The 22,116-nt window shown below is 41.0% G+C and overlaps 1 protein-coding gene across 1 annotated transcript in view; it reads right to left on the reverse strand.

Annotated features, from left to right (window-relative positions):
- Nucleotides 1-3,410: 3,410 nt before the first annotated feature.
- LOC126166685 (heparan-alpha-glucosaminide N-acetyltransferase-like) overlaps nt 3,411-22,116 on the reverse strand; it is a 113,352-nt gene continuing 94,646 nt past the window's right edge. Inside the window, exons 10-11 of the mRNA XM_049920421.1 lie at nt 20,911-21,094; nt 3,411-5,580 (exon numbers count right to left, since the gene is read on the reverse strand). Of these exons, the coding sequence (XP_049776378.1) occupies nt 5,402-5,580; nt 20,911-21,094 (363 nt within the window). The 3' untranslated portion in view covers nt 3,411-5,401. The remainder of the gene's footprint in view (nt 5,581-20,910; nt 21,095-22,116) is intronic.

Consider the following 22,116-nt stretch of genomic DNA (forward strand, 5'->3'; position numbering starts at 1 on the left):
TGTTTTAACATCCCATCAACACTGCAGTCATTGGAAATGGAGCACCAGCTCAGATTATGAAAGGATGGGAAAGGAAATAAGCCACACCCTTTTCAAATGAACAATCCTGGCACTTGACTGGAGCGATTTAGGGAAATCACAGAAAACCTCAATCTGGATGGCCATCAGGGATTTGAACAGACGTCCTCCCAAATATGAGTCCTATGGACTAACCAATGCGTCATCTTGCTCAGTGAGATTGCTGGAGATTAAGGAGAGGAAGAGTGTATAAATAAAGAATAGTAGGAGGGTCAGTTCCAATGTGATCAGTTCGATCAGCAGTGTTGGTGGTTGAATCCCAATGACCTGTTAGCCCATGTCCTCAACATGCTCTTACCACCCACTAGTGTTCTCACCATGTTATACTCTCCCAGTTGCTAGCCAGCTTCTCTTTCCACTGCCCAAGTTCATCTATATTTTCCTTCTTCCCTTTACTCATCTCTCTCAGGATTCTATATAGTAAATTTGCAACAAAGTTTAGCATTTATTATTTTGCTCCACACCCCATCTTGATTCCAGCGTAAGTGACAGTCCTTTCCATTTGCACACCAGCATGTTTCAAAACTGCATTACCTTTCTGTATTAATGAAGAAACCGCATAACAGTTGCGGAATGAACAATCTTTTGTTGCATATACGACCGGTTTTGGAACACTGAAAGTTCCATCATCTGTTATAAACTGTAATAATGAAAATATTATGTTACAAGATAATGGGAGGGGATTCTCAAATCTTTTGTTGGATAAGGAAATATACAGTTAAAAATTTCTCAATAAAATAAAAGAGAGAAAGGAAGTTACTTACAAATAAAACAAGTTAACCAGTTAACCCCACTGAGGTCACCTTTGCTCCCCAGGTTGTCATGGAACAAAAGTTCCATGTCAGAAGAATAAATGGTGTGGAGGGGGGGGCGGCGCTGGAAAAATTCTAAATACCAACATTACAACTGGACACCAAAAGTTACCACAATCATAAAACATGTAAGATGCAATAAATATGTGAAGAGAAAACATGGAATTACATCAATTCTGTAAAAACCATTCCCCTGTTCCACCTAACCAGGAACACTAAGAGGAAAATTATGCAACAGTAAATATCTACTAGGCGTGAGTATTGGGGGTGCACACAACCTGTAACACAGGTGCTGTCTTTATCAGGTACATGATTGGTAAACAGTTTAAACTGGAAAAGTAGGAAGTAACAGCAAAAATAAGTCAGAATCATCATGACATTAGGACAGAAGAGGGGAGAGAATCTGTACATCTAATACATTACACACACACCTTAACTTGCCTGAATAATGTTGTAGTTAACTAAAATATTTTTGTGATACAGGTCACAGCATTAATTAATATTATCAAGAGGACAGGAAACAAGACTTCTTAAGATTTCAATTTCTTCCAGGACATGGAGTATTTGACCTTTCTCTGCAGTGTGTAAGACAGATAAATTATTGCTCACCTGCTACAGCTGATTCTGGCTGTCAGTCAAAATCATTATCAAAGATCACCTGGAATTGGTCAGATCTTTGTGTTCTTTAAATCTCATATGAAAATTCCCATCTGTCAGGCCAATACATCTGCTCTTACACATCCACCTTGTATCACACTCAATACGACACTCAAGAACAGGAGAAGAATGCTTTTTGAAAAACTCACAGTTCCTTAACCAAATGCCAAATTTTTTGGTATGAAAACTGCCAGAATTATGTTAGCTGACAACAGTTTCTTTACAGACCTCCATGATGCAGAATCTTATAATACTTGTTCCTTTTCTCCACTGGATTCATAGCGATTCCCTTCAGTGCTCCCCTTCCCCACTAGTATTTTTTTATTCAGTTTCTCAACCACAGACTATGGATATACATTACGTGTGGCAATATACTTGATTATACTGAACTCCCTTTCATATACCTCTGGTGTCAGAGGAAAATTATTTATCCATTCAGGAAAGACCTGAAGGCAGCAATTTAATGTTTAAACTGGTGGTTTGATGTTAAATGTTCAAATGTGCGTTAATTCCTAAGTGACCAAACTGCTGAAGTCATCAGTCCCTACACACTACTTAAGTAACTTACACTAATGTATGCCAAGAACAACACACACACCCATTCCCCAGGGAGGACTCGAACCTCCGGTGGGAGGGGCCACGCGATCCGTGACTTGGCACCTCAAACCGCGTGGCCACTCCACTTGATGTTTCATTTGGGACTAAATCATTGGTAGACTCTTTTCTAAAAATATCAAACTCTATCTTACCACCATTTAATGTGATCTTTAAGTCAAAATATAGCAAGGTCCCCTTGATTTGATGTTAAACAGAATATTTGGAACTATTATTTTTTTCAGCATACTCCACAAGTGCAGCAATTAATGAAGATACCTACGATGTTTCAACATTTTGTGATGTATACAGCTCACACTACAGCACTCTGAACAATAATTTTCAGGCAGTTATGGAGACATGTATTTATTTCTACCTACCTACCTATACCTAACTATTAAGTCTGCTTGTAGGAGCCCAAAAGCTGTCTTTTGATAAAGCTGAGATTTTTATATGAACACATTGAATGCAGATTGGGAATTAAGTTACAGATGATGAAACAGCATACTGAATGATGCTCAGTCACATGGCGTAGGCCCACTCTTGGATGCAAATTTGTTGGTATTTGGGACATATCCACTCAACACTATTTTGTTATTTCACAACTGGCCCCATAACTTAAAGGAAGAAGTCCAGCACTAATAATTTTATTTGTAACTACAGGTGGCTGGCTATATTAAGACATTCAAAGTAACACATTTTGTCACCATTTGTTTGCAGCTCTACAATGCTTATGTTTTGTTCACAAATAATTTTACTTTTTTTATATTTACTTTAGAAGAACACTAACCCAGCAGTTATTTTAATGCCAACAATCTGTTAATACTATTCATTTCTTGTAGTACCACTGATTTTTATTTTCTTGACTGTAAAATTCCATGTTTGAATCATTTCCGTTTACTTACATTTTATTTTCTTCTTAGTTTTTTCCTTTACATTTTGCTTCTATTTTTATTCTCAAGCAAATAATTCTTTATGTCTGTTTCACTGACACTTTTTTGGAAGCTTTATGCCCCATCATTAAAAAGGGATGAATAAATACATTGTTTATAAAAATATTTCAGAGTCACAAATATTCAGCACAAACTGTCTGTAACTGGGCATTTTCTCCAGTGTGAATTTCCATTTCATTTAAAATTCTTTTTAAGCTGATGGTTGTTTCAATAAAAAATTAAAATTTAGGAGCACTTGTAAAATAACTGTACATTTAAACATTTCTGTTATTTTTATTTATGCACATAATATTACAATGTAAGGAGATCTAAAAATAGGTGTATCTAGCATAAAAGTAGTTAAAAAATACTTATTTCTCTGTGTGGTTTCGTTCTTTATCTTTTTTTCAATGCTGATACCAATTAAAACACATCAAAGACTATTAATAGTAGGTCTTAAGGCCATATTTTTACACATGAATCACATTACTATGGATAAACTGATTTTACACCGATGTTTTAAAAGAAAACTATTCAATAAATACAATAAAATTTTAAATTCATGAGCTCAGATCATTTTAAGCCAGTATTTGCTTGAATTAAAATTGAAGCATATTCAAGTTCACTTACGTCACGTTGGATTTTTATTACATGCAAAGTGCAAATGTTCAGCTAATGTCACACTGACAAAATTGGGAGGCAAGCTCACTGATCAGTTGAAGTAATCAGTGCTTGCATATTGTCTGTCACTATGAATTTTGTACACTCTTAAGGCACAAATTTTATTCTTTTTCTTACTGGTACTTTTAATGATAGCAAATAAATCCTAAAGATGCATGATTAGCTGTTTCTGAAATTAACAACAATGCTGGAGCAGTCTTATTAATAACAAATAAAATGCAATCTATTTTGCAAAAATACTCAAAGTTTGTTAAATAAATAATGTATACTAAAAACAAGCCCTAGAACAGGGAGATTAAAGTCAAATTTAAGATTTAATGTAGTTGATAATAAATGGTAATGGGACATTGGGATTCACATTTTGCTTCCTGCTCTACAGATTATACTTACTAATGGAAATCCTTCATGAAACGTGAGGGACAATAATGCTTTATGAAATGTGAAACATAAACTGAAACAGATAGTTCATAGTTGTCAAATACAAAGGAAAGGACAATAAATCCTTAATCCTAAGGACCAGCAGTGCTGCTTCGGGAATGCAAAATAAGACAAATGAAGTGACTGTTAAGGAAAGACAATGACGTAGAAGATGCAGCAGTGATCACCTGGATCTCTTTTATTAATCCAGGTCAGGTCCACATGGTCCTTTTTTTGTCATTTACATACTTATCTTTTTCTATTTTAGACAGTAACCCTTTGTCTCTTATGTGACCTAAGCATTGCCACTGACCTCAGTGATAAATGTTACATATGTGGACTGAATACTATATGAGGATTACTGATGGGAATATGAACTGTGGCTGTAAAACACAGAGTGGTTAAATTCCCAATCTTTCAGCAATATGAAGAGTAACAGGACTGTCTGCTCCTATATGAAGTACTGAATTGACTGACACAACTGAGTAAAATACATATTAGAGGATCACAACATCATAAATACAGCTTTTCAGGGAAAATTCATTTCACTACATAAATGCTGGACACAATGTTCTTGCATATGAGAGGACTTTTTCAGGGATGACAATGACGACTACGTTTTACACAACACAAAATTATTATGAAGTTAAAAAGGATAAGGACAAGACAAGGAAATTTTAAGATAATCACAGACATGTTTGTAAAATAAATTGTAAGCTCACCAGAGTATTTTCAAAAGTTGCAGAGTTGGATGAGGACAAAGTACATGAATTCCAAGCAACTGAATAATGAAATAATTCAATGTAAAATGTAACATAATAGTTTGCAGGGAATATATATGAAATCCTCACTGATTCTTTAAAATTGTAAAACATAAAATCTTTGTGTTACAGTAACTTAAAACAACTAGTATCAAGTGACAGCAGTCTGAAAATTAATATAAACTAAGATAGTTTTTTTACACATTATTTGGAAAACAATAACTAACAAAAAGCTGCCAAATGCTATGTTGACAAAACAGAATTTATGAATTACCATTCATTCAACAAAGAATAAAAATAAATCAAAATCAACTTCTGCTATATGAAGACAGCTATATAATCAATTCCTGTATACCTAGTAGTACTCAGTGACAATAAATAGTGTACAAGATATATCCTTGAGTATTCATCTCATATCACGTGTGTGTGTCATGTATAGCAGATAAAATCAGTCTCTTAGTAACACTTCTCAAACAGTCACAAAGCAGTCTTTGCGATACATAAAATATGCTATTATTAACCACAGAGCAGTACCCCATATGTTCATTGCCAATAGCTCAGAATGATTATTGTAGAGAGGTTTCCAACTCCATGGAAACATATGCCTTGTCAACTCATGGCCAACATACAGCACCAATGAATTCATGCCTGAATAAAATAAACAACCAGTCAATTTTACAATTACTATACAAACAAATGGGTCATACAGGTACAAGCAAAAAAGAAAATAAAGTTCTAAAACAAATAAAGCAACAAGTGGTAAGAACATCAAACCGCTCCTTTCCATGATGAGGCATGCTACGAAGTCAAAAAATTAAAACAGTGAAAGTAAAAGTTATCACATGTATATGAAATAAGTAATTCAACACCTCCAAATCAATGTTTCTTCTTACTGAAACTGTTTAATATGCACACACTGCAGCAGTACTTTTTAGGTTGGAGTGATCATACTGTGGTAAATCTGAGAGAAAACTCCTGCTTAACTTAATATGACATCAGTATTCACCTTTTGTTCTTCTCCAGTGCAAGGACTTGTATCGAATTTTATGAGAAGTTAGATTACCACATAATTTATTTTTACTTCACAGTAAAATAAAGCTGAAAGGGTCCACAAAAATAGCAATTCAACATGTACAACTATCACAACATGCTCAATCTTTATGTTATAAATTCTTTCAGTCTCCCTCATACAAGAAGTGATTATGCAAATACTTTAAACTAATTAATTATGTTTTTAAATAATACAGGGTGTGTAAAAAAGAATCACTCAATTTTAAAAAATCATAACTATTATGTTATTTGAGATATGGGTGTGAACAATGTACTGATGGAAACAGAAAACTCTTGAGTTTTACATGGTTCCCAGTAGGTAGAAGTGTGCGCCTACTTCAGTTCTAGCACAAATGGTGCCAGGACAACAGAAAATGTTGTGTGTTCCACATTTTGTGCAGTGCAGGACAGTAATAACTGTTCAGCAAGACTTTCGTACTAGGTATGGTGTTCCTACAGCACAGAGCATTAGGTGACGGCACGAACAATTCCGAGAAACAGGTTGTTTGTGTAAAGGCAAATCACCGGGCTATTCTTGACATGGATGTCGAGCGCATCCGCCACAGTTTCACAAGGAATCTGCAGAAATCCATTCGCCATGCAGCTCTATGGCTCAACATGCCCCTGCTCACGTTTTGTCAACATTTATGCATGAAACCATACAAAATTCAACTACTGCAAGCTCTTCATGAAGGTGACAAGCAACAATGTTTGGAGTTCTATAATTTCATTCTTGGAAAGATGCAGGATAACAGTTTTCTTCCACACTTTGTGTTTAGTGATGACGCAACATTCCATTTAAATAGGAAGGTGAACCGTCATGATGCGAGAGTATGGGGTGCATAACAACCACATGAATTTTTACAACATGAGAGGGGTTCTCTAAAATTAATGTGTTTTGTGCAGTTTCACGGGTAAAAGCATATGGTCCATTTTTCTTAGCCAACAATACTCTTACAGGAAGCACATATCTTCATTACTGGCCTCCAAGTTCACCGGACCTGACTGTATGCGATTACTTCCTTGGGGGGGGGGGGGGGGGGGGGGGGAGTTTATAAAAGAATTTGTTTATATGCCTTTGTTACCAACAAAAATGAATGAACTGAGACATTGCATAACAGCAACTATGGAAGCTGTAACTCAAGACAAGCTCACTGCAGTGTGGGGACAACTTGAATACTGCATTGGCATATGCTGTGTATCTCAAGGGAGTTTCCCATTCATCAAAAAACAAAATTCATTGTAGATGTTTATTAGTTTCAGAAATATAGACATGCTAAATCAGATGATTCTTTTTGATACACCCTGTATTATGGCACAGATATCCAACCTTTTTCATCATTAGAATGCATCACTCTGTAACAAATATAGAGCAAAAGATTGGGAGGAGGCTGCCCCCTCCCCCCAATAAGTCACTTGATAAGCTCATTACCTAGGATATCCAGGTGGGAGAGAATATGAGGAAAAGGGGAAAGAGGAGGGAAGGTGGAAATCACAGCGAAGAGAAGTGTGGCAGAGTCCAACTGATAAACCCACCCAAGGGCGGGCAGCAGGTAGGCAACATCTCGAAGCCACAAAAAGAATAGAATAGGATGTGTGAGCAGGGAAAGAGCAGCCAGCGATGACACAGGAAACCAAGAGCTGAGACCACTGAACCAGAAGAGGGTGGGGGTGAGGTCCCAGTGTCAACTAGAAGACTATCAACAGTGCTTTTGTAAAGGGCATCTTTGGCCAAACAGATACCACGATTGCGAACTATGTCCAAGAGGAGCAGTGTGGAAGGCGCAGCTGAGCCATAAGCTTGATAGCAATAGTCCAGATGGGACAAAACTAAGGCCCAAGAAACAGAGAAAGTACAGTTCTGGTTCAGGATGGATCATAGTATGGAGACAGAAATGCACCACGCACGATTAAAGGGGGGGACAATTAAAAACCATGCAAAAGTGTCCATGTGGAAGTGCGCCAGACCGCACCCGCAGCTGTTGGTTTGCAGAAGCCATTTAATATGAACTAGCGCAGATACAGCATCATCCACATACAGAGCAGGAGTGATCAACAGTCCAACACAGACCACAAAGTCCATTAACAGCGATGAGAAGAAAAGCACTTAATATGGATCCCTGTGGAACGCCATTCTCCTGGGACTGTGGAGATCTGAGAACATTGCCAACCTGAACCTGGAATGACCACTGGGTCAGGAACTGGAAAATAAAAATCAGAAAGGTACCCTAAAGGCCCCACTCATGGAGAGTTAGAAAGATTTGATAGCACAGTCATGTCGCAGGCCTTACAAAGATTGAAGAAAACTGTGATAAGATGCCAATCTGGGGAAAAGGCCTGTCATATTGCAGTTTCCAATTGATGCAGATGATCGACTGGAGACCGTCCCTCCCAAAAGTTAGACTGGCAAAGAGACAAGAGGTCCCTAAATTTGAGGACCAAACAGAGCTGATGAGCTACCATCTGTTCAACTAACTTGCGGAGGACATTGGTCAGACTGATCGGCCTGTAACTATCAAGGGGTGATAGCTTCTTACCGGGCTTTAGGACAGGAGCCACAATACTGTTCCTCCACTTAGGGGGAGAAACATCTTGGAATCAAATATGGTTAAATATCTGGAGGAGATATTACCAATGTGGAGGACTGAGGTGTTGAAGCAGCTGCTTTTGTATGGAAGTTCCCATTCATTAGAATGTTTATTGTACGATTCGTCTGACAAGGGGTAAAACATAAGTGGGAAGCTTCAGCCCATTTCTGGAGGAGGACAGCACCTGGATAGGAGGCTGAGGCTGATGCCATTACAAAACGCATTGTTGGCAATGTGTTCTGTGAGAACTGATGGTTCTGTACAAAGGCCACCCGAAACAAAGGCCACCCGAAACAGAAAGATCCGGGATGGAAGACTGCCTCTGGCAACCTTGCAAGGTGTGGAGCACAGCCTATAGCTGTGACAAAGGAACAGAAGACCCTAGGTAAGAGACAAATTGTTCTCTACACCCAACTTGCTCTATTTGATTAAGTAATGGACTTTGGCATGAAGATGTTTGAAGGTAATATGCCTGGTGGAGAAAGGATCTCACTTAATACACTGCAAGGCCCGATACCAATCACAGATGGTGATAGCAATGGCCTTGCTCCACCACAGGACTGGCCACCAGCAGCAAAAGGGGCCTGTTGTGTGGGACGGCAATGCCGGCAGCACAAATAACTCTATCGGACATATGACAAACAACTTCATCAATACAACTGACAAAGGGGGGGAGGGGGGGGGGGTTTACACAAGACCTGGGAGATATGAGATATATACTGATTGATAGCCCAGTGGGGTGTGGGAAGGGAATGAGAGACTCGATGGAAAGTAATCACTATCGCAGAGGTCATCACGTAGTGACTAATGTAATGAAGGGAGAAGGGGAGAGGAAGTGACTGAAAGATCTATGGTAGAGGAAGTGGCATAATCAGGACTGAAATGTGTAGTGGTACCATCATTAAGGTAGCACAGGTGATGGTCCGCCAGAAACTGTGTACGAGACCCCGACTAGGCAAAGCAGCACTGTCCCACAAGGAATGATGGGCATTAAAATTCCCAAGGACGAGGAAGGGAGGTGGTAGTTGCTGAAGGAGGGAAATTAAAGGAGTGGACATATGTGCTGCTAGATCTGTGAGGATAGTAGCTTCTATGACAGAATTTCGCCTAGATTTAATCTGAAGATGGGTAGGATTACAAAGTTTTGGAAGGTTTAGATTCTATAGTAGTATTCTAATCAGAAGTCAGCAAGCCATTAATACAATATTTCTGTTTTCTTTTAATACTGATTGCAGTAAAATAGCACAAAGTTGTGTGCACAATTTTAGTTAAAATATATATTAGAAAATATATAGCCTATTTCCGTTTGACATTTATCAAAGCATTGAATAAAAATTTTAAGTAAATCAGTCACAAACTTTCTCAGATTTTTGCTAACAACTTTTCCCTGTTATATGAGATATATTTATAATTTATACATATTAGAAAAAATATACAGCCCCTATCCGTCCAAATGTTTATCAGAATACTGTGCTAAACTTTGTAATTTAGAGAGTTTTGGTAAAAACTTTAAACAACAACTTGTCTTTATATAGTGGTATTGAAGACAAATGAAGGTATTAAAAATCAAACTACTACAATTACTTGGCACATTTGATACTTTCCAAGTTTTAGTGTTGTGACTCGCTGATCTTTCAAAGTGCCACCGCGCAGTTACGTGCATCCTCTGCATGTAGTGCTGTCTGCCAGCCATGCAGCAGCCGCGCCCCCTAAGTGGCCAGCCATGCAGCGGCCGCTAGACTTGGACTCAGTGCTGATTTGACTGTTACAGTGTACACTCGTCTTACTTTGTTTACTTGATCTGTGACTTACACATGTTGTGTCATCCTAGAAATATATTTGTTCAACTTGACATAACAATTGGCGACGAGGTAGTGAATTTTTCTTTTTCATCATTGACCCACAGGTTTCCATGGCTACTTTAGAGCAACTACTGCAAGGTCTCATTGAACAGCAAATGCTTCTCACATCTGCAATTCGTGATTTCGTCACGGCATCCAATGCAGGTCGTCTCTCATCGTTGTCTCTACCTCCTTTTCCTCCTTACGACGAGGTGGTGGAAGAATGGTCTGATTACAAAAAACGACTTCGACAGCACTTCTTGGCATTTCATGTCGCGGATGAACAAACATGTAAGTCTCTGTTCCTTTCATGGATTTCACCTCAAATGTATCGGTTGTTGTCGCAATTGTCTCCTTTGAAAGATTCTGCGTCTTTGTCTTTTGCTGAAATGTGCTCACTTTTGTCCATCTATTTTCATAAGCAAACACATGTGGTAGCCTCTCGTGTTGTCTTTTATCGTTGTCAAAAACAATCAAACCAATCCTATCATGCTTGGGTGGCTGAACTTCATGGCCCTAGTCGAAAGTCTCAATTTGTTACTGACGTTCCTAAAGAATCCTACGCTGATTCCATGGTACGGGATGCTATTATACGGTCAGCGCCCAACAAAGAAGTTAGGCAACGTGCCCTTCAGTTGGCAAATCCGACTCTAGATGAAGTCCTATCCATCACTCACTCAGTCTTTTGAAATTTATCACGCCGCTGGAGTGCAAATAGAGCCATGGGGCGATGTCGAGGAAATACAACCTCTGTGCGATGTTGACGAAGCGTGTGGCGTGTCCCCGCCGGCCGACGTGGCCGCAGTACGCTCCCAAGCGCAGCCTCGGCCTAACCATAAACAAACCTCTAAGAAACTGCAGCAAAACCCACGGCAACTTCCTTCATGTCCGCGGTGATTTACGAAACATTCATGAAAAGATTGTCCACAACATTGGGCCGTGTGTCACAAATGCAAAAAAAAAAAAGGGTCATATGTCATCCGTTTGCAAATCCGACCGCATACATGATGTTAATGAAGATGACGCTGATCCTGATTCTGTATTGTCTGTCAATTGTACTTCTTCCCTTTCAAGGAAGTTATTCCTCACTGTCCAAATACTTGGTCGAGATGTTCACATGCAGGTGGATACTGGTTCTGCTGCCACTATCATCAATTCTCAGATGTATCTTCAGTTGGGTTCTCCAATCCTGTCACCTGTCACTAGGCAATTACTGTCTTACAATAAACAGAAGATTTCTCTCTTGGGACAATTTGATGCTGAGGTATCTTACAAATCTGTCGTTCGCACTGTTCCCATATTTATGGTCGACCATAGTAACATGGAGAATCTTTTTGGTTTCGATGCCTTTTGCGTTTTTGGGTTCTCCATAGATGACTCTGTCAATATCGTCTCTGATGCTATTCCTTATGCTTAATTGGATTCCTTGTTGACGACATTTTCATCCCTTTTTTCTCCTGGGTTAGGCCGTGCAAACGACTTTGAAGCTCATATCACATTCAAACCCACTGCTCGGCCTACATTTTTTCAGGCTCGGCCCATCCCTGTGGCCCTTCATGATCAGGTCAAACGGGAGCTGGATTGTCTCACTGCTTCAGGGGTCTTGCTTCCTGTCACTTCCAGTGAGTGGTCCTCTCCTGTCGTCGTCATTGCTAAGCCAAATGGTGATATTCATTTCTGTGGAGATTTCAAAGCCACTGTAAATGCTCAATGCCTTATCAACACTTACCCTATGCCTCGACCTGCAGAATTGTTCACTAAACTTGCTGGAGGCCAGTACTTTTCTAAACTTAACCTGTCAGAAGCTTATCAACCTCCTCTCAACGCTGCTTCCTGGCAGTTTCTGGTCCTTAACACGCCTTTCGGCCTCTATCAATACCAACAATTGCCATTCGGGGTTGCCAGCACCCCTGTTCTCTTTCAGTGATTCTTGGAACAATTATTGCTCACTGTCCCTGGGTGTATAAATTACCAGGACAACATTGTTGTCACTGGCTCCACCACTATCGAACATCTTCAAAATCTCCACACACTTTTTCATGTCTTACAGACTGCCGGTCTTCAATGTAATCTTCAGAAATCAAAATTTTTTGAGGCATCTATCACATACTTGGGGTTTCAACTCTCTCGGGATGGTATTCGTCCGCTTCAACACACTGTTGCTGCGATCGATGCCCTTCCTCGCCCTACATCTGTTAAGGAACTGCAGGCCTTCTTGGGGAAAATAGCATACTATCACAAGCTTTTACTATCTGTTGCTTCAGTGGCTCAGCCGTTGCATCGCCTGTTGCATAAAAACATGCCTTTTCACTGGTCCATGTCATGCAATGCGGCTTTCCAGAAATTGAAGACCATGCTGAAACAGGCCCCGTGCCTGGCTATTTATCAACTTGGCCAACATCTTGTTCTTGCCACGGACGCCTCTCAATACGGGGTCGGTGCAGTCCTTGCGCACCGTTTTTCTGACGGTTCTGAACAACCCATTGCTTATGGCTCCAAAACGCTCACGGATGCCCAACAAAAGTATTCTCAAATTGAAAAAAGAAGCTTTGGCCATTATTTATGCTCTTCATAAGTTTGGTGTTTTTCTCTATGGATCCAAATTTCATCTTGTGATGGATCACAAACCACTTGTTTCCTTGTTTCATCCATCAACGTCACTTCCCAACAAGGCTGCACACCGCCTCCAAAGTTGGGCTGTTTACTTGTCTCGTTTCAATTATGAGATTCATTTCCGGCCGACGGCTCAACATACGAATGCTGATGAACTGTCTCGCCTTCCCATGGGCCTTGATCTGGCATTCGATAGGGACGAACTTTTGTATTTCCACCTGGATGTTGCCGAGCAGCAGGTTGTGGACAGGTTCCCCATCACCGGGGACCAGCTGGCGGCTGCTACGGGTTCTGACCCTACCCTCTCCCGGGTTTTACGCTGCATTCAGAAGGGTTGGCCAGATCGTCCGTCTGCTAAGACTTCTAACCCATTGCGAACTACTACGTTTTGTGTTACCGCCTCACGGCTAGGGATGGTGTTATCTTCCTTTCCACCAAAAATGCTTCGCTGTGTGTTGTGGTACCTGCGTCTTTGCATGCTTCAGTCTTGTGCCTCCTTCACCAAGGGCACTGGGGTGTGTCTCGCACAAAATCTCTGGCGTGCCGTCATGTGTACTGGCCCGGCATCGACTCTGAAATCGCACACATAGTCGCTGCCTGCGGCACTTGTGCGTGACAGGCCGCCGCCCCGAAGTCATTTTTGTCACCGTGGCCTTCGCCTGAGAAGCCCTGGGAGCATATTCATGCTGACTTTGCGGGACCTTTTTTAGGTACTTATTGGCTTCTCGTTATTGACGCCTACTCTAACTTTCCTTTCATTGTCCATTGCACGTTGCCTACCATCGCGGCAACCACCAATGCTCTAGCTCGCATTTTCTCTTTGGAAGGCCTTCCCTCTACTCTTGTTACTGATAATGGTCCGCAATTTGCCTCTTCCGATTTTGTGGATTTTTGTGCCCGTCACGGCGACATGCATGTCACGGCCCCTCCGTTCCATCCACAGTCAAACGGTGAGGCTGAACGACTGGTCCGCACATTTAAGGCTCAAATGAGGCTGAATGACTGGTCCGCACATTTAAGGCTCAGATGAGGAAGCTCCTGACTTCATCTGCTGATGATACGCTTATCCAATTTCTGGCTTCTTACCGTTTCACCCCCATGGGCGACCACAGCACGGCTGAGCTCTTACATGGCCGACAGCCCCGCACGCTACTTCTGTGGCCTTCCACCTCACTGCCGCGGGCCTGCGCTTGGCTGGTTCACCACTGATGACCTTGTATGGGTACGGGGATATGACAGGCGGCCAAAATGGAGTCCTGGCCGCATCTTATGTTACCATGGCCAATGCCTGTATGAAATCCAGACGGACACGGGTGTTGCAGTGCATTATTCGGACCAGCTTCGGCCTCGTGTGCCAGCAATGCCTGTTACAGATGCCGCTACACCACCTTTGGCTCTACCTGACGCTCAGTATACTGGAATCTCTCATTACTCACAACGCAGTCCTCTCACCATCATATCAGTGCCAGCGCAAGAACTGTCGCCACCAGGAGACGTGCCCATGCAGGAACCAGATGACCATCATATGTCCGAGAAACTCTACTCGCCTCCTTCTCCTACGGGTGCGGACACATCGCCCATGTCTCCTGTTACAACAACCGGACTTGCTGCAACGGGCAGATTGGTGCATGGGGCCCCAGCAGATTCGACCCCCACGTCTCCTGTCATCTCGACCCGTTATCATCGGAGACACTTCTGTTCGTACGTGAAGCCTCCTCCTCGAGACTTTACGGCCAGTCAAACTACACCTATGGACGTTAGAAATCTACAGGCCACCTGCATCAAGACCTGTGCAAAAACTTCAAAAGGGGGGAAAAGTGTTGTGACTTGCCTGTTTTTCAAAGTGCCGCTGCACAGTTACGCGCGTCCTCTACATGCGGCGCTGTCTGCCAGCCATGCAGCAGCAGCGCCACCTAAGTGGCCAGCCAGCCAGTGCCCTCTAGACTTGGACTCAGTTATGATTTGACTGTTAAAGTGTACACACGTCTTACTCTGTTTACTTGATCTGTGACTTTCATGTATTGCGTCTTCCTTGAAATATATTTGTTCAACTTGAAGTTATAACATTTAGAATGGAAATTAAAATGGCTCTCTTCCCTGAGATAAAAAAACTGTCCTGCTTCATATATGAAGAAAGGTCGAAGATAACTTCTTCAGCATTTCTGGCAATGTACTGCAACATCATGTGATGCTTTGGTCATGATATGGTGACATGTCACTAGTTGCAGCAAACTGGTGATTTTTGAGCCTGATAAATTTTATAGGCTTCAGAAGTAGGTATTTATTTTGAAACCATTACATTTTTTTTAGCTTTGATGAATCCCTTACAGTATCTGATTAAAACAAGCTGATAGTTAAAACAATTTACATGTTGTTAAAACAATTTACATATTTGTTTGGCGCAGCAAGCAACATTCTTGCCTTGTGTGGCTTGTCATACTTGCCACATATAGTTTCTCTCTTCTACACTTTGGCCATATGTTCATAGTGCTAACACTCTGAAGACTGCATGGGATGGGAAACATAGGGCCACACATCAAGCGCATGGTATAAGCCATTATGGGTTTAGACTGAGATGGTGATTTATATGTTGTCATATTATGAGCTCCCCATTTTCATTCTGTAATTCTTTGATGCCGTGTGCTTCAGGGCTGTGCACAATACATCATAGCTAAAGTTGAGAGTTCATTGATGATCCATGTCTGTCTTCGTACTTTTGAATGCAGTATTTGCAGGCATGACTGTTGATATCTGCATCTGCTAGTAAGTATCCCAATACACCGATGCTTCACTGATTTCAGGATTTTTTCATATAAAAAGAAGAAAAACACTTTTTCAAATGATTCCTCTATTCTTTTAATAATCAAAAAGACATTTTATGAAACTGTGTTGTGTTTACAGCTTTACAAACAACAAATAAATATTGTACTGGGTTATTCAGTACTGTCAAAACCTACGAGCCTGTTACAAAGTATTTCTTAGTCATTACTTTTGTTACTAAATATCACCCCTTATTAAGCTTTAATATTCTGTAGTGAAGTAGAAGTGGATAGTTCTTATGAATTATTATGGGTGGAGGTTACACTCAACAACCGAGCTAGGTTAATAATTGGCTCCTTTTACCGACCTTCCAACTCAGCAGCAGTAGCAGAACAACTGAGAGAAAATTTGGAATACATTTCACAAAAATTTTCTCAGCATGTTATAGTCTTAGGTGGAGATTTCAATTTACCAGATATAGACTGGGACACTCAGATGTTTAGGATGGGTGGTAGGGACAGAGCATCGAATGATATTATACTGAGTGCACTATCCGAAAATTACCTCGAGCAATTAAACAGAGAACCGACTCATGGAGATAACATCTTGGACCTACTGATAACAAACAGATCCGAACTTTTCGACTCTGTAAGTGCAGAACAGGGAATCCGTGATCATAAGGCCGTTGCAGCATCCCTGAATATGGAAGTTAATAGGAATATAAAAGAAGGGAGGAAGGTTTATCTGTTTAGCAAGAGTAATAGAAGGCAGATTTCAGACTACCTGACAGATCAAAACGAAAATTTCTGTTCCAACACTGACAATGTTGAGTGTTTATGGAAAAAGTTCAAGGAAATCGTAAAATGCGTTTTAGACAGGTACGTGCCGAATAAAACTGTGAGGGACAGGAAAAACCCACCGTGGTTCAACAACAAAGTTAGGAAACTACTGCGAAAGCAAAGAGAGCTTCACTCCGAGTTTAAACACAGCCAAAACCTCTAAGACAAACAGAAGCTGAACGATGTCAAAGTTAGTGTAAGGAGGGCTATGCGTGAAGTGTTCAGTGAATTCGAAAGTAAAATTCTATGTACCGACTTGAAGGAAAATCCTTGGAAGTTCTGGTCTTACGTTAAATCAGTAAGTGGCTCGAAACAGCATATCCAGGCACTCCGGGATGATGATGGCATTGAAACAGAGGATGACACATGTAAAGTCAAAATACTAAACACCTTTTTCCAAAGCTGTTTCACAGAGGAAGACCGCACTGCAGTTCCTTCTCTAAATCCTCGTACAAACGCAAAAATGGCTGACATTGAGATAAGTGTCCAAGTTATAGAAAAGCAACTGGAATCACTCAACAGAGAAAGTCCACTGGACATGACGGGATACCAATTCGATTCTACACAGAGTACGTGAAAGAACTTGCCCCCCTTTTAACAGCCATGTACCGCAAGTCTCTAGAGGAACGGAAGGTTCCAAATGAGTCGAAAAGAGCACAGGTAGTCCCAGTCTTCAAGAAGGGTCGTCGAGCAGATGCGCAAAACTATAGACCTGTATCTCTGACGTCGATCTGTTGTAGAATTTTAGAACATGTTTTTTGCTCGCGTATCATGTCGTTTTTGGAAACCCAGAATCTACTCTGTAGGAATCAACATGGATTCCGGAAACAGCAATCATGTGAGACCCAACTCGCTTTATTTGTTCATGAGACCCAGAAAATATTAGATACAGGCTCCCAGGTAGATGCTATTTTCCTTGACTTCCGGAAGGCGTTCGATACAGTTCCGCACTGTCGCCTGATAAACAAAGTAAGAGCCTACGGAATATCAGACCAGCTGTGTGGCTGGATTGAAGAGTTTTTAGCAAACAGAATACAGCATGTTGTTATCAATGGAGAGACGTCTACAGACATTAAAGTAGACTCTGGTGTGCCACAGGGGAGTGTTATGGGACCTTTGCTTTTCACAATATATGTAAATGACCTAGTAGATAGTGTCGGAAGTACCATGCGGCTTTTCGCGGATGATGCTGTAGTATACAGAGAAGTTGCAGCATTAGAAAATTGAAGCGAAATGCAGGAAGATCTGCAGCGGATAGGCACTTGGTGCAGGGAGTGGCAACTGACCCTTAACATAGACAAATATAATGTATTGCGAATACATACAAAGAAGGATCCTTTATTGTATGATTATATGATAGCGGAACAAACACTGGTAGCAGTTACTTCTGTAAAATATCTGGGAGTATGCGGACGGAACGATTTGAAGTGGAATGATCATATAAAATTAATTGTAGGTAAGGCAGGTACCAGGTTGAGATTCATTGGGAGAGTCCTTAGAAAATATAGTCCATCAACAAAGGAGGTGGCTTACGAAACACTTGTTCGACCTATACTTGAGTATTGCTCATCAGTGTGGGATCCGCACCAGATCGGGTTGACGGAGGAGATAGAGAAGATCCAAAGAAGAGCGAACGAGTGTTTCTCACCTATAGCTCAATCAGAAGCCATTTGGCGTAAAGCAGTTCCAAAACATGTAATTAGAAAAGTTATGAAAGTGAAGATAGACATGTCAGGAAAAGTTACTGAGCTGTAAATTCCCTTCCATAGCAGCAAAATGATACACTTGCTCTTAGATGACACATATTCTTATTATGTGCATAGCATGCTTTCTGTGTTGGTCAAGACAAGAATGCTATTGCTTGTTAATCACATTTTCTGACAAAAAGCTGTCAGGAAGTCTGTAACAGTCATAGGTGGCAGCTCATGAACTCAGTTCATCTGTCTCACACATCTGTAGGATTCAGATCCTGAGTCATAACTGGGCTCTTCATCTTATCCACCAATCACTTCAGTATGGACAGGCATTATATGAATGTTTCTCTAATAAACACATTTCCTCATCTCTATGCATTTGGGCACTGGGAGTATTCCTCCAACCATAAAAATAAATGTGAATTTATGTACTCTCATTCGTTAGTACTCCAGCTCAACTGAACTAATCTCTTTCCATTATGCTCATATCATTTTAGCTTTAGGTGATGATATGCAAAAAACTTTCTGCAAATTAAAGTAAAATCCTATTTGTGAGGAGTGCAGTTGTCCAGTAATTCATCATGTACTTTTGAAGTTGATCGCTCCATAATGAACTGGAACATTTCTACATTGCCAAAGGATAGCAATGAAGCTGAGCTGGGGCACCAGCCTTCTGTAAACATTTTTCTGCATGCTTCAGCGATCATTGCATGGTGAACACTAGAATGTTGTGTGTCATAGCAAATGAGAATTGTGGCTAAACTGCCCATACCATAAGAATGGTTTATTTAAAAAACTTCATCCTAAATGTGTGCTATGTTCTGGTGAAGTGGACAGCAGATGAGGCAAAACTCTCATTAATGGGCAACTAGTAGGCACTGTTCTATTGGTTGTGTTGAGATAAATGGGGCTGTATCTGAATCAACATTTGTGCCGCTAGCTTTCCAGCATAGCTTTCAATTCCTCAAATAATTCCTATCCAATAGTGTGTCTGTACTACCTGGGAGTTATAAAACCTACTCCACTAAGAGGTTTCACCACATGTAGTTCATGCCCAACTCAGTCTGTCTCTTTTTCCACTTCATTATGCTCAGAAAACGTGGAGTAAGGAATATTTCTTTACCCACCTGTCATCTTTCCTGCACATTTGTGGCAACTCTATAGATTTTGTATTCCCCAAAATTATAATTTTCAGTGGAGCAAGCTGTTACTGATGTGGCATACCAAATACATTTTGTCACTTGCCATGATTTCTTTTGCTGCGTGCAGTTCATGTACAACTCAGGTGGAGTCAGTAGTCCTTTTCACACAGTATAGTTTCCACTGGGTAGGGCAAATTTCCAGCTTTTCAATAGTCCACAACATGAAATGGATGTTTTAACAGGACTACGGCAGGTGGACAGATGTGGTGGTGTGCGGATTAACTGCAATAGTGTTGGAACCACTCCACCTCCAACAATATATCTCTTTATATTACAGCATTGTTTGGCCTGTGATGCATCAGTAGCAAATTAGAAATAAATTTGTTAGAAGTTACCTTCTTAATAATGACTATACGTCCTCATTAACACTCATTCACAGCTAAAGAAAAACTTAAAATTATTGAAGAAGCACAGAACCTTGGAACCCATGCAGTGAGAAGAAAGTAAAATGTGAGCGAGAGTTGTATTTACCAGGAAGGGGGGAGGGGGCAGGGAGGGAGGGGGGAGGGTGGCGGGAGTGGAGGCCCACAGCTCCAAGAGAAACAAACGGTAATCAACATGCATTTTGTGGCCAAGCATATGGACCTCGAAAAATGGCTCTGCGGTTATAAAGATGAGATGCGACAATATGGATGCTGCTAACACGGATCGAAAGGAGAATCCAGCCTCCTGATATGAGCTGCCAGCAATAAGAAGCATAGGTGTACAGTGATGTGTGTAACTGGCAATGCACAAAAGCTACCATTTTATGTGATATTTAAAAGGAATACTATTCCGAAAACATCACTGAAAGTCATATTGGTGAGAGCAAATCCGAAAGGATGGATGGAATGATCTTGTTGATGGGTGACACGTTTGGCAATGTCACATTGTGTGCGTTACCAAATTTATGTAACATGTCAGTGCTCGACTGCTTCCATGGACGTACAACTGAGGAAGTGCGAGACAAGCTATAACAAGGGCAAGCTGCCTTGGGTATTATCCCTGGAGGTCTAACAACCATCCCTACAACCACTAGGTGTGTGTGTGTGTGTGTGTGTGTGTGTGTGTGTGTGTGTGTGTGTATCAGCCATTCAAACCTGCACTTAAACAGCAATTTGGGCAATGGATGACATATGCATGCACCCCTCCCCTCCCCCTCCTCCCCCCTCACACACGCACAAAGACAATTTGTCCTCTCCCCCCCCCCCCCCCCCCCCCCTTTCAAATTACGGTGCACAGATTATTTGAATGTATGGTATATGTGGTGACTGACACACTTCCTGCCCCCACCCTTGTCTCACTCTCACCTCAAATTATTGTGCATAGATTATTTGAATGTATCCAGTATATGCGTATGGTACTAAAAATATTTTCAGCAAGTATATATCTTTAAATGAGTATTAATTTACCTGCATATATGAATGGAGCTCCACTCCACCAGCGATGACAGTCTGCCACAAAGTACAATATGCTAAGCAGAAGGAAAGCCATGCTTGCAGTTGCCAGCACATATGACAGGGACCAGAGATTCTTATTGACTGGGATGATTCCATCTTCTTTCGAGAAATGACAGAGGATTCCAGCTAATATGCCCTGTGTAATTTTTTCAATGGAACATTATTTTCATGAATAATTGATAAAATACACAAGATAAATGAATCTAACAGGTGTTATTAGTTGACTCTTAGCCTATAATTCACTATGCAAATTTAATCTCAAAATGAAGTGTATAATTAACATTGCTGTGATTTAATTAATACATAATTCTTCCTTAGAAAATCCGGGATGGAATAATGACAATATTATGAAAAGGACAGATTGCTACTCACCACATAGTGGAGTTGTTGAGCTCAGACAGGTACAAAAGAAGGCTGCTAAAAAAGTAAGCTTCTGGTCCAAAGTACCTTGTTCTAAACACACACACACACACACACACACACACACACACACACACACACACACATTAAAGGACAATTCAAATATACATGACCAATGTCACTGGCCACCAGTGCTGGACTGCAAGGAACTGCAGACAGGCGAGTGGAGCAGAGAATGAGAGAAGTAACAAGACTGTGGAGTATTGGTGGGATAGAAGGCTGTGTAATGCTAGAGTAGGAGTGCAGAAGGGGATAGGTGGGCGAAGGCTAGTGACTAATGAAGGTTGAGTCCAGGAGGGTTATGGGAACATAGGATATATTGCAGGGAGAGTTCCCATCTGTCCAATTCCGAAAAGCTCTTATTGGTTGAAAGGATCCATATGTAACAAGCTGTGAACAGTCACTGAAGTGAAGAACTCCATGTTGGGTAGCATGCTCAGCAACTGGATTGTCTAGCTGTATCCTGGCCACAGCGTGCAAGTGACCATTCATGCAGGCAGACAGCTTGTTGGTTGTCATGTCCCATAAAATGCAGTAGAGTGGTTGTTCCTTAGTTTGTAGATTGTTTCACAGGTAGCCCTACCTTTGAAGGGATAGGTGATGCTTGTGATTGGACTGGAGTAAGTGGTGGTGGGAGGGTGTATGGGTCAGAACTTGCATCTAGCTCCACTACATGGACATGAGCCATGATGAAAGGGGATGGAAGCAGGGGTAGAGTAGGGATGGACAGCAAAATTA

Source organism: Schistocerca cancellata, chromosome 1, assembly GCF_023864275.1.
Source record: "Schistocerca cancellata isolate TAMUIC-IGC-003103 chromosome 1, iqSchCanc2.1, whole genome shotgun sequence".
NCBI classification, from domain to species: domain Eukaryota; kingdom Metazoa; phylum Arthropoda; class Insecta; order Orthoptera; family Acrididae; genus Schistocerca; species Schistocerca cancellata.